The sequence below is a fragment of the Oncorhynchus nerka genome, linkage group LG22 (assembly GCF_034236695.1).
Source record: "Oncorhynchus nerka isolate Pitt River linkage group LG22, Oner_Uvic_2.0, whole genome shotgun sequence".
In the NCBI taxonomy this organism is placed as follows: Eukaryota; Metazoa; Chordata; class Actinopteri; order Salmoniformes; family Salmonidae; genus Oncorhynchus; species Oncorhynchus nerka.
This window is the reverse complement of record NC_088417.1, coordinates 27,734,826-27,748,651: the sequence shown is the minus strand read 5'-3', so window position 1 is coordinate 27,748,651 and position 13,826 is coordinate 27,734,826. Positions and strand designations below refer to the sequence as shown.

Genomic DNA, 13,826 nt, shown 5'->3' with positions numbered 1-13,826 from the left:
CTTGCCCAACCCTACCTGGCTGAATGCTCCCCGTAGCCAGGCTAGTGCGGCGAGGTGGAATAGCCCGCACTGGGTTGTGCTCGCGAACTGGGGACACCATGCGTAGGGCTGGTGCCATGTACCCCGGCCCGAAGAGACGCACTGGAGACCAGATGCGCTGAGCCGGCTTCATGGCACCTGGCTCGATGCCCAACCTAGCCCGGCCGATACGAGGCGCTGCTATGTACCGCACCGGGCATTGCCTGCGCACTGGGGACACCGTGCACCTCACGGCATAACACGGTGCCTGCCCGGTCCATCTCTCGCCACGGTAAGCCAGGGGAGCTGGCGCAGGTCTCCTACCTGACTTTGCCACACTCCACGTGTGCCCCCCCCCAATACATTTTTGGGGCTGCCTCTCGGGTTTCCAGCCGGGCTGCCGTGCTGCCTCCTCATACCACCGCCTCTCAGCTTTCGCTGCCTCCAGCTCAGCCTTGGGGCGGCGATATTCTCCAGCCTGTGCCCAGGGTCCCTTGCCGTCCAGAATCTCCTCCCATGTCCAGGAGTCCTGAGATCGCTGCTGCTGCCCGTTACCACGCTGCTTGGTCCTTTGGTGGTGGGTGTTTCTGTAACGGCTGTCCTCCTCCGATGAGGAGGAGTAGTAAGGATTGGAGGACCAATGCGCAGCGTGGTACGTGTTCATGCTCTTTATTAAAACAAGCGAACACTGAAACAAAACAATAAACGACACGTGAAAGAACCAACCGAAACAGTTCCGTGTGGAACACACAGACACAGAAAATAAACACCAACGAAACACAAGTGGGAAAAGGCTACCTAAGTATGATTCTCAATCAGAGACAACTAACGACACCTGCCTCTGATTGAGAACCATACTCGGCCAAACGCAAAACACAACATAGAAAACGGAACATAGACAAACCCACCCAACTCACACACTGACCATACTAAAACAAAGACATAACAAAGGAACTAAGGTCAGAACGTGACAAGAGAAGGATGTATTTCAGCTTTTATTTCTTTCATCACATTCCCAGTGGGTCAGAAGTTTACATACACTCAATTAGTATTTGGTAGCATTGCCTTTAAATTGTTTAACTTGGGTTAAATGTTTCGGGTAGCCTTGCACAAGCTTCCCACAATAAGTTGGGTGAATTTTGGCCCATTCCTCCTGACAGAGCTGGTGTAACTGAGTCAAGTTTGTAGGCCTCCTTGCTCGCACACCCTTTTTCAGTTCTGCCCACAAATGTTCTATGGGATTGAGGTCAGGGCTTTGTGATGGCCACTCCAATACTTTGACTGTTGTCATTGTCCATTTGGAAGATCCATTTGCGACCAAGCTTTAACTTCCTGACTGATGTCTTGAGATGTTGCTTCAATATATCCACATAATTTTCCTTCCTCATGACGCCATCTATTTTGTGAAGTGCACCAGTTCCTCCTGCAGCAAAGCACCCCCACAACATGATGCTGCCACCCCTGTGCTTCACGGTTGGGATGGTGTTCTTCGGCTTGCAAGCCTCCCCCTTTTTCCTCCAAACATAGCGATGGTCATTATGACCAAACAGTTCTATTTTTGTTTCATCAGACTAGAGGACATTTCTCCAGAAAGTACGATCTTTGTCCCAATGTGCAGTTTTAAACCGTAGTCTGGCTTTTTAATGGCGGTTTTGGAGCAGTGGCTTCTTCCTTGCTGAGCGGCCTTTCAGGTTATGTCGATATAGGACTTCTTTTACTGTGGATATAGATACTTTTATACCTGTTTCCTCCAGCATCTTCACAAGGTCCTTTGCTGTTGTTCTGGGATTGATTTGCACTTTTCGCACCAAAGTCTCTAGGAGACAGAACGCGTCTCCTTCCTGAGCAGTATGACGCTGCGTGGTCCCATGGTGTTTATACTTGCGTACTATTGTTTGTACAGATGAACATGGTACCTTCAGGTATTTGTAAATTGCTTCCAATGATGAACCAGACTTGTGGAGGTCTACAATTTTTATTTTCATGATGTCAATTAAAGAGGCACTGAGTTTGAAAGTAGGCCTTGAAATACATCCACAGGTACACCTCCAATTGACTCAAATGATATCAGTTAGCCTATCAGAAGCTTCTAAAGCCATGACATCATTTTCTGGAATTTTCCAAGCTGTTTAAAGGCACAGTCAACTTAGTGTATGTAAACCCACTGGAATTGTGATACAGTGAATTATAAGTGAAATAATCTGTCTGTAACAATTGTTGGAAAAATTACTTGTGTCATGCACAAAGTTGTCCTAACTGACTTGCCAAAACTATAGTTTGTTAACAAGAAATATGTGTAGTGGTTGAAAAACAAGTTTTAATGACTCCAACCTAAGTGTATGTAAACTTCCAACTTCAACTGTATATAGACTATCATTATTTATCTAATAGTTATCTAATAATATCTCACCTATATTTCTATAAAGAAAGAGAATCCATCCATTAATATTTTCGGTAACACTTTACTTGACACCCATAACACATTATGACACGTTCATAACCATGTCGTAGTATGTCATTACAGCTGACATAAACTGTCATAATATTGTCATCACACTGTCAAGACCTATATATTTACACCTCTTGTAACATATATTGCGTTATTTTATGGCTGGTTATGACATGGACATAAGAGTGTCAATACCCACATTTATTTAAATGTGTTTTTTCCCTGCCAAGAAGTTTCCTTTCATTTGAAAGTCTGTTTCTTAAGTCCTTTGTTGCTGTTGTAATTCACTCTTTAAAGTCCTGTTTGTTTTTCATTATATTTGAAACAACTTGTAGAAAATACACTTTATGACACTGTCAAGAAGCATCATGACCCTCCTGTGTCACTTTACTTCGACTAAGAAAATACACTTAATGACACTGTGAAGAAGCATTATGACCATCATAATCATATCATCAAAGTGCCTCAGATTTACTAGTTTGCGCATGCAGGAGTCTCCCCTGAGTTGCCTCTCCTCTCCTTTTATTGGGTGTGGTCATGTAACCTACAGTATGTGGCCTTTGTTTGTGCTCATAACACACCATGGTTGTTAAAATAGTGTATGACTATAGTTTGAAATTGCCAGGGGGAAAACACACACCAAGGGGAAACTTGGTGTGTGTTGTTGTGTGTGTGTGTGTTGTTGTGTGTGCGAGTGAGTTATTAGATAATTAGATTGATAAGCGTGAGTGAATAGTGAAGCTTGTTTGAATGAGTGTTTTAGATCATTAGATTGATGGCCATTTGTTTGTTTTGTCCCTACTTTTTACTGCCCACACACACACACCTGCATACACATACACACACAACCCGGCCGTCTCTACCTATGTACAGTATGTAACCACGGTTCCTCCTTCTGAAAATATTATTATGTGCTAAAAGAGAAATAATTTCCTTGTTACTAAAGCCAATTCTGTAGCATAGTTTCACCAGGTCATCTAACTGCAGGCATTTCAACGGTGGCGGGTGTGCACAGCAGAAGGTAGTCAGGGAGACATGCACTTCCCTTACGTTTATCTTGAAATATAACTGAGACTTTATTCTTTAAATAAAATGTTGACTATTCTATAAATAAAATGTTGACTTTTTTCTCTAAATATTCAGTTTTTTTCTAGAAATATTGCCACTTAATTCTCAAAATGTAATTTAGACTTTATTTTCAAAATATTGTCACTTTTTAAAGTACTATCGTGCAAAAAATAATACGCCAAGTACCACCACCCGTCGCTCACTACTTGAACCTAATACTCTTCCGTACAAAACTACCTCCATACTTCTATTCGATTGTACAGGTTACCTTCAGATGAGTCCAGTGACACTTGTGAGGGTCATAGAGCAAAACGGAGAACACCATCGTGTTCGTGAGAGTCTCCCCTTTCCATAGAGTGGTTCTGAATAGTTAGGAATCGACAGATGTTTTCGTGAGAAGACCCATTTCCGGGATGTCTCATGGTCTGACAAACATCGCTGTAGCTCGGATGCGGAAGGATGCGGTGGATTGAGACGCAGGTCATGCAAATAGCATGATATCTAGCTTACATTGATGGATTTTTAATGGGGATTTTTATTTATTTTGTCACTTAGATTGACGCACGGGTGCATCAATAGACTCTTAAGGATTTTTAACAACTAAATGTCCTACTCTATCTTTACCCCATTTTATACAGGATTTATTGTGACCTTAGACCTCCCAACGTAGCAGGAAATCAACATTGGAACAAAAACACTTCACTCACATCTCTGGAGTGACAGATGGACTGTGGCCCTCAGATGGTGCTTTTCGTAAACACGACACCTCAGTGCCTCAGAGCTGACATGTGCTGTCCCGATCAGTAATTGGACAGATTTGTAGATCCTTCCGCATGATTGGATCCGTGGCAGCGGTGCGATGATGCGGCTCAAGTAATGGGCCACTGTGAATCGCCTGGCACATATTGTCTGGCCTCCCGTGGAGAGTTTGATTCGGACAAAAATACCCCTGATCTGTAATGCACATTGGTACATCTGGAATAATGGGTGAATATTGGAAAGGCTAAACCCTTTAAAAATAGTAAATAAAAATGAAAGATTGGCCCCACATTTTTTGCCCATGAGGCTTAGCCATAAAATAGCCTCAAAGTTTGAGCACATTCAGAAATGTCTGTTTCTTTGAGACTGTAAAATCTGCGTTAGGCTGATTAATGGTAAAGGATATAAATTAACCTTGATGGCACTATAATCACCATGGCACACAGCCTTTCCCTCCCCTGATCCAGACAATACAGACAGCTAGAGAACAGATCTGTCGTAGTCCTGCTTTAAACTGGATCTTTTAACATCTCTCCATCTCTGTACCTTTGATACTTAGATCTTTCCGTAATTACACCCAAACTGAATGGTACCATTTGAACCATGGATGGAGTGTCTAAGTGTTTGATGTGTTTGTCCTCATTGACTCATATGCCATGACTGTAGAATAGAATAGAATAGACAGAAGAGATTTCTCAGCATCCCACGGCATTATGATACTGGTCAAAATGTTGTCTTGACTACACAGGAAAATCGGAAGTGTTAAACTAACTCGCTGTTAAACTAACTCGCTGTAGTTTTCATTTCAACACTTTTGCAGTGCGTATATGCATCCACTCTCAACAGAGTGAATTTCACACTTTTAAAAATGTTAACATTTCGACAGTGTTTCTGTAACCCTATACAGAATAGAAACTGTACACAGGCTGTGTGAAATTCACAATACACTGGAGTGAACGAATTAGTATTTCACATAATGGAAAGGTTTATGGAGTAAATCCAAATTTGCATATTTCCGATGACTTTTTTTGTGAATTGTGGAGTTTCCGCCCATGGCTGTATTTGTTAGTGGCACAGACATGGTTGTTAAAAACTTTCATTTAAAAGGTCCTAGGTAAGTCTTATAATTAAAATTAAACTATGACAATACACTATACATTACATACTGATCATAAGGATTTTGTTAGCCTAGTTTATCCTAACTCAGCGGTGAAACTCTTGTCTTAACGGCCACATCAGGTCTGCATATCACTTTATGCTGGATTGCAAAGTGATGTGATGTGTAATTCCTATTGGAATCCAGATAGGGTATCCAATCTTTGGAATTTGTATTATTCCGCAACCCGCATTCAGAATGAATTTCAAGATTGGTAAAGGAGACTACCTAAACCCATTTAAACTGGAACAACCATTTCAGTAATGGATGGAATAAATCGAACTAACTGATTGGATTAGTTTACAAACATGTTTGCTCTTTATCTTTGTGTAGCATAAAATTGATTGATTGACTAATGTACACGCAAAAACAGATATGAAAATAAGTCCCAAAAAATAAACCCGCAGTAGAGCATGCTGGGAAATATGATAATGACAGGCTTGGATTTGATGGGACTGTTTTATGAACCACAATGTAAAGGAATAACTCTGGTTATTAACACCAACACTGGGGGTTATTTTACAACACTGAGTCTTAATTTCAATCTTACAGAGTGAATTTAACTCCTGAAAAAAAAAATCAACACTGGCCAATTCCTATTAATTTTCATTATGCGAACCTAAAGACTCCAACAACAGAACAGTCGTTGACATCAGCTTTGATTAATAATTTGATGGAGTCTTTGGAAAACACGTGCATAAAATCGAATTGAATATGAATGTTGTTTGCATATCTCTTCAAATACTTCCAACAAAATTACAATAATATAGATATATGGACTGCATGGACAAGAGTGTAGAGTAGACTGATGTGGTTGACGTCAGCTTTGATTACTGTGTTCTGTTGTTGGAGTCTTTAGGACACATGCGGGCGTTCGCATAATGAAAATGAATAGGAATGGTGCGTATCTCTCCAAAGGGCACTAAAGCTGACGCACGACTCTGACTGCGGTGAAGATGACTTGGAGGCGAATCTAAAGCTCCAACAAGTTGCTCAGAGTCATTCACTGCGGGTGCTGAAAGGAGAGATGAAAAGCAGCAACGGGCGTGCGTTGTCACTCCTCTTTCCATCATTTGCTGCCCACGGTGAATAGCGGCGCGGCTGCTGCTGCGCACAAACACAGAGACCCACGCGTGCGCTCCCTCCAATCCACACGTTTTCATCTCTATCTCGTTCATTCCGGTTCCAGTGACCAACCGGGGGTGACAGAACACGGCTCTGTGAACATCACCATTCAGCAATGCCTTGTAACGAGCATTAGTGGCAGTAGGAGAAATGTGTGGCTGACAGGTGCTATGGTCAAGCTGCTGCGCTAGGCTAGGGGCGAAGAAGGCGGAATGAAAACAGAGGTGGCGGGGCTTTCTCTCCTCAGTCAAGTGGATTGTTAAATGTTCCTTTCTCTTCCTTTGACGAACATGCTTTATTTTCAGCTGGTAATCATGGCGGGGACGGTCATGCTGGCATACTACTTCGAGTACACGGACACGTTTAACGTGCACGTCCAAGGGTTCTTCTGCTATGACAATGCCTACGCGAAGCCGTACCTCGGACCGGAGGAGTCCAGCGCGATCCCTCCCGCTCTACTGTATGCGCTCGTGGCAGGGGTCCCAACACTTGTGGTGAGTTTGTCTATATTCACTATTTCTATGATGTGGGTATTTTTGAATAGGCTCCAGATTTATACTGTTAACATTTTTCGGAGAAAAAAATATACCAGAGGTTAACGTTCATTGGCTAATTTCAGTTACAATTGTTTAATTTGCTTGTCTATTGGAAATGAACTTGCATAATGCAATCGATGAAAATAGACTGTGCTTAGAATATAAATCACAACACTTGCAGACAGCAATTGATTCCTGTCTCGACTTGCCATAGCAAGCAATTACTGTAGCTTATACAAGTTGCTTCAGACTGGTATTTCATGTTACTGGCCCTCAAGAAACTGTACTCTGTATCTTTAAATCAGGATCGATTAATTCATAGATACATAAAGGCCTGGATCAAACATGCAAATGAGTTATAACGTCAGCAGAAGGCTAGAAGTCTTACATCAGTGGTGGCACAACACACATGTATAGGGGGCAATAATACTCCAACAGATTTAGGTGCCTACATATGATTAACGTTTCCCTAGGCTCAATTATACCACCTTGGGGGCCATGCCGTCTTTGATGCCAGACAGGCTTTATTACAATGTCCTGCTCTATTTTATGGTTTCATTAACGAGATTATGTCCTCATTCCATTCAAGCTGTCAACATGGAGCTTCTGCACTTTTACAGACAGTATTGTGCACCCCAGATGTCACCCTATTCCCTATATAGTGCACTGCTTTTGTTTTGACCAGAGGGCTCAAGTGTAAAGTGGTGCACGGGAATAGGGTGACATTTTAGACCCTGCATAGGTCTGTGGTCTATGGCAAGGGTGTTCTAGTCCAGGAGTATTCAACTCTTACGAAGGCCGGAGCCTGTTGGTTTTCTGTTCTACCTGATAATGAATTGCCACCATCTGGTGTCCCAGGTCTAAATCAGTCCCTGGTTAGAGGGGAACAATGAAAAAACACAGTGGAACTGGCTTCTAGGTCCAGAGTTGAGTTTGAGTGTTTTAATCAATAGGTGATATAGTTCTAGTGATACTTTCTTCTTAAAAAACACCACTGACTGTAGATTTTCCAGTAATAGGTCAGGCTATGGCTAAAGTCCAGTTATGTTTATACAGTATATGCATGCTTAGTACTGACTGTACACAGAGTTCTTCCTTTTTCTGACACCTATACCTGACTTTTCTTGCATAGACAAATAACAACACCCACATGCTGCATCCCACACACTTCCAGAACAGTCAGGAACCTAATATAGAAACCATAGATAATATTGCAGGCTCTATGACAGAAACCCTCTCATTCAAAGCACTGCAGAATGCAGGCTAATACATCAGGTATAACCTTGATAATTCTGTAGACTATACCTAATTTTTAAAAAGTAACCTTTATTTAACTAGGCAAGTCAGTTAAGAACAAATTCTTCTTTACAATTACGGCCTAGGAACAGTGGGTTAACTACCTTGTTCACAGGCGGTATGACAGATTCATGCCTTGTCAGCTCAGGGATTCGATATAGCGACCTTTCGGTTACTGACCCAACACTCTAACCACTAGGCTACCTGCCACCCCAAGTATGGCACCCTATGCTTGACTCTCACCACCCCAGATATTTGATGAAGGAATGTGTCTCAGGCTAATGATCACAATTTGTCATCTATTTAATAACAAGGTTTAATAATGCTTTAGAGCATCGCCTCAAGTCTTGATTATAAGGTGTTGGGTGTCAAGTTTCTCTATTTGAAAAGTGTTGAAAATGAAGAAGGATGGTTCTTTCTGCAAGCCAAACCCAATATGGTTTCTGGCCACTGTTCTCCAGGCATGATGACATTCATGCCTCTGCAGATGACAAGTATTTGATTGACAGGATGCTCTTAGGGGACATTCCCTCTAGCCTACAATGCTGTGGTTGTTCCCTATTCCTGAAACAGCTCACTTATGTTGAGGTTATCTAAAATATACAATTGTATTATACTAAAAACGTTTTTTGATATATTCTATGTTGAAAATCTAGTCGTTATTTGAGATAGCACTGACCGAATATGGGATTTTGTGGTAACAGGTACACACACATACTCATGATGCACACACACACACACTAAGCCAACTGACTGAAAGTGTCTGTAAGACGGATGATGACCTAAGCAGATTCACACATTCAGTTCCATCCCAGGCTGGATGAAAACCTCTTGCTGCCACATAGAGTGTGTGTGTGTGTGTGTGTGTGTGTGTGTGTGTGTGTGTGCGTGTGTGCGCGTGCGTGCGTGCGTGCGTGTGGGGGATCTATTACAAAGTAGTGTTGGCAGAGAAGATACTGCCTCCTTAAAATGTGCTGCTCAGAAATGTCTTATTGGATTTACAGTGGAAGTAAAACCAGAGGATTCTGATTGGTCGGCAGAAGGTGTACTGAAGTTTAATAGATGTGGGGTTGCCTATATATTGTAATTGGTATGTACAGCAGGTAGACACTGAAACTGTATATGCTGCAGACTTTCTTGCCACCTTATTCCCTATGCAGTGCACTAGTTTTGACCAGGGACCATTTGGGATAAAAAGCAGTACACTACAAAGGGATTAGGTTGCCTTTTGGGACACAGCATAGATTGAGCAGGACAGTTGCAGTGCGCTATAGTTGTTACGTCTACCATGTATAATCCTACATACAATATCCCTTTAAATTGATCTTTTGAATTAAGAAATTGGTCCACTGCCATTTGACATAATCAAGATCCCCCAAAAATATTAACGTTTTAAAATGATCAATTTGTTTGATGATCGCCAGACATGTAAACCACATTAAGATGTAAATACTCTTATCGTTTAGATTAGAAGTAATCAGGTTATAAGTATTTATGAGTATGGTGTGTGTGGATCATATATTGGAATGTGACGATTAAGAGTTTATAATCCATGTTTGATGAATGTCTTTACATGGGATTAGAGAATGTTTGCGCTTTTGAATTAGACAAAAAAAAACATGACCACGAACATTGTGGTCGATTCTAAACAAAAGAAAACAACACACACACACACACACACACGCATACACACACACACACCCATTGTTAGTGCCTAATGTAATGACATTCAGCAGATAAACTGATGAGAAAAGTGATTGATTGCAGTTTAGCCAACACTGCACATTGGCTATTGAAGTCTGGGGTAAGTTTAAATCCAGTCGTGCTTTAGCCTGGAACACTACATCATGGTACATAGTGCAAATGGTATTAAACAAATGTCTGCAGCACTAGACCTGTTGCAGTTAAGTTTTAATTCAACTTGTACTTGTTATTCTACTTACGTGTCCAGAGGTGCAACACAGTGTAAGATACTGTATTTCTACAGACACGATAGCACAGCCACTAATAAATACTGCATTCTCCCTACACTGCAAAAGTGATCTCAGACACAGTTTACGCAGAACTTCTCACCACTTGAATAGAAGTGGTGAAATTTGTAGTGAGGTTTGTTAGCAGAGCATAGCTGAGTGGGGGGGGTGAATGTCTTTAAAACAGTGCTCGCTTCTTGACACACAACTTAACGAGACAGCATGAGTAATGTAAGGTAGAGATACAGTGCAGTCTGCCTTGTGCTTATTCCTACCGTCTTGATTGACACATTCTGCAATTTCTGCTCAAAATCTGCTCAAAGGTTTCTCATTCAAAGAGAGTACTACTGTTCTAGTTGTTGATTTAGCCCGCATTGAATGCTTTGAGTTCCGCGTATTTGGTATGTAGGGCAATGGTATCTCCTTCTTCATAGCTCATAATTTCAGTTTGATGGTGGATTGATGAGTGGATTGATGAGTATCATGGTATGTAGGTTGGCTGTTGGCCACTGAAAATAAATAAATCATTCTCATTTTTCTTCCAAAGCCGATCAGTGATTCCGTTCTGCTTCAAGTCCTATCAACCCCTGGGGTTTGGTTGTAGTTTAAAAAAAACTTACGCTCAATCTCAACCGCAATCTTTTATTTATGACCAATATGCAAATCTCCGTCTTCGTTGAAGAACATGTGATTAGCATTTCATGGCACACAATGGTTTAGCTCGGGGCTATGAGATATCATTGTGTGGTGGTGATGTGTGGTGGTGATGTGCTTAAAAAGTCATGAGAGAGAGAAAGAGAGGGATGGGGGGAGGGGACTTAGCCCAAGAGCAAGGAGCAACAACACCCACAGCTAGCTAGCTAACTTTCAAAGTATTAATATTCAGAGTATATATAAATTCCTCATATGAAACACTTCAATAATCCTCACTAATAACCTCCAATGTGATGGATCTGGCTCATCAATATGGAATACAGTTGGACTGATGGCTGCCTCGAAGCCTGCCTGCCTGACTGTCTGACTGCCTGACTGACTGCATGGACAACTTCAAATATCCTTCGTCCAGCCAGTGACTTAGCCTCTCAGTGCCAAACGTATTAGGATACAATGGACAAATTGGTCACACCGGGTGTACTACTTCAGGTCTACATGAAGACATATTGAGTCATACTGGCTAAACAAACACCATTTTGCTCTCCTTTCACCCTGGACCTGACAGGCTTTAGAAGTCACAGGGAAACTGGGACAAATGGCCTAGGTCGCTAAGGGAACAGTAGTGTGTGTGTGTTTGTTTATGTGTGTGTGTGTGTTAGCGCTGAGAAGGAAGTCTAGATGGAGCCGTGGGTGGCCTGTTAGGCCGTGGCGGTCGCGCTCCCACGTCAAGGTGATGCGATGCTAAGTGATGTTACTGGGACGGGGTAGCAAAGTGACCGTTACCCATCTGCATCTCAGCTCACAGCTGTGTGTGTGTGTTTGTGTGTGTGTGTTAAACTACAGTACATACACCTCTGCATCAGCATGAGGCAATGTTAGTATTGGATTCCACATCAATGGTAGCGCACGCGCGCGCACACACACACACACACACACACACACACACACACACACACACAGCACAAGGGTCAGTTTGATAGTGTTAAAGACAGTATCGATTCAGGATTCAGGGCCAGGCCGAACACCAACCAGGAAATAAATACATTCACATCACATCAGCAAAACGTAGAACGCCAGCTGAGCAAAACGCCATAAAACAACTTAGTAATGTCAGTCTAAGCTGACACAGACAGCCACACTAACTAGTTTAACTGCTGTCCGCATATTACTTAGAGACTGTAACATACTGGAATTGCTTTTGACTGTAATTTAAGCTATAGGCACTGTGGTTATGGAATAAGAAGTGGTATTGTGATTGTGACAGGGTGAGCAATGCAGTTTGTGTCATATCTTAGCATGAAGCCAATTTAACTCAGAATTATCAGTAAATGAATATAAGCTGCTCTACATCATAATGTCTGGTTTCAGTTCTATCAGCCAGGTATATGTACTACATACTAAGTCCCCTATAAGTTATAAGTGTTATGTGCAGTGCCTTCAGAAAGTATTCACACCCCTTGACTTTTTCCACATTCATTTTATAATGACTTCCTGATCTCTATACCCCACACATGCAATTATCTGTAAGGTCCCTCCGTCGAGCAGTGAATTTCAAGTACAGATTCACCCACAAAGACCAGGGATGTTTTCAGGTCAGGCCAGGCTTCCAATGCTTAGCAAAGAAATAAAATAAAATAACATGCGCCGAATACAACAGGTGTAAACTTTACTGTGAAATGCTTACTTACAAGCCCTTTCACAACAATGCAGAGTTAAAAATTAAGAAACATTTGCAATTTTTTAAAAGGAAATAGTAACACAATAAAATAACAATAACGAGATTATATGCAAGGAGTACCAGTTCCGAGTCAATGTGCAGGGGTACGAGGTAGTTGAGGTCATATATACATGTAGGTAGGGGTAAAAGTGACTTGGCAATCAGGATAGAAAATAAACAGAGTAGCAGCAGTGTTTGGGAAGTGTGAAAGTGTGAAAGAGTGTGAAGGTGTGTCTATGTGTGAGGGTATGTGTGGCGTCAATATGCATGTGTGTTTTGTGTGTGTGAGTGGTGCATGTAGTGTGTGTGTATGTGTGTATGTAGGAGTGGCAGTGGAGTATATGTTATAGTGTGAGTTCAGTGCGTGTTCATAGAGCCGGTGAAAGACAGCCAGTGCAAGTTAAAAGGGGGTCAATGCAAATAGTCAGGCTAGCCACTTGATTAACTGTTAAGCAGTATTATGGCTTGGGGGTTGAAGCTGTTTGGGAGCCTTTTGGTCCCAGACTTGGCCCTCTGGTACCACTTTCCATTTCAGTAGCAGGGAGAACAGTCTGTGACTTGGGTGGCTGGAGTCTTTGACAATAGGCCTTCCTCTGACCCCGCCTGGTATAGAGGTTCTGGATGGCAGGGGGCTCATCCCTAGTGATGTGTCTATGGGCTAGGCTACATGATGTGTGCGACTATTATTTGGGTATCATTCACAAGTGATAATATATCATTCACAAGTAATAGGCTAATATTGTCACTGTTCTTGATTTAATCTTGTATTTACATATATTAAATAATATACAGTGCCTTGCGAAAGTAATCGGCCCCCTTGAACTTTGCGAACTTTTGCCACATTTCAGGCTTCAAACATAAAGATATAAAACTGTATTTGTTTGTGAAGAATCAACAACAAGTGGGACACAATCATGAAGTGGAATGACATTTATTGGATATTTCAAACTTTTTTAACAAATCAAAAACTGAAAAATTGGGCGTGCAAAATTATTCAGCCCCCTTAAGTTAATACTTTGTAGCGCCACCTTTTGCTGCGATTACAGCTGTAAGTCGCTTGGGGTATGTCTCTATCAGT

At 41.8% G+C, this 13,826-nt stretch overlaps 1 protein-coding gene across 2 annotated transcripts in view; it reads left to right on the top strand.

Moving 5' to 3' along the window:
• Nucleotides 1-13,826, top strand: part of LOC115105063 (phospholipid phosphatase-related protein type 5-like) — a 108,051-nt gene that overhangs the window by 29,849 nt on the left and 64,376 nt on the right. For both annotated transcript variants that reach the window (XM_029626615.2, XM_029626612.2), the window contains exon 3: nt 6,881-7,069. In XM_029626615.2, the coding sequence (XP_029482475.1) occupies nt 6,881-7,069 (189 nt within the window). The remainder of the gene's footprint in view (nt 1-6,880; nt 7,070-13,826) is intronic.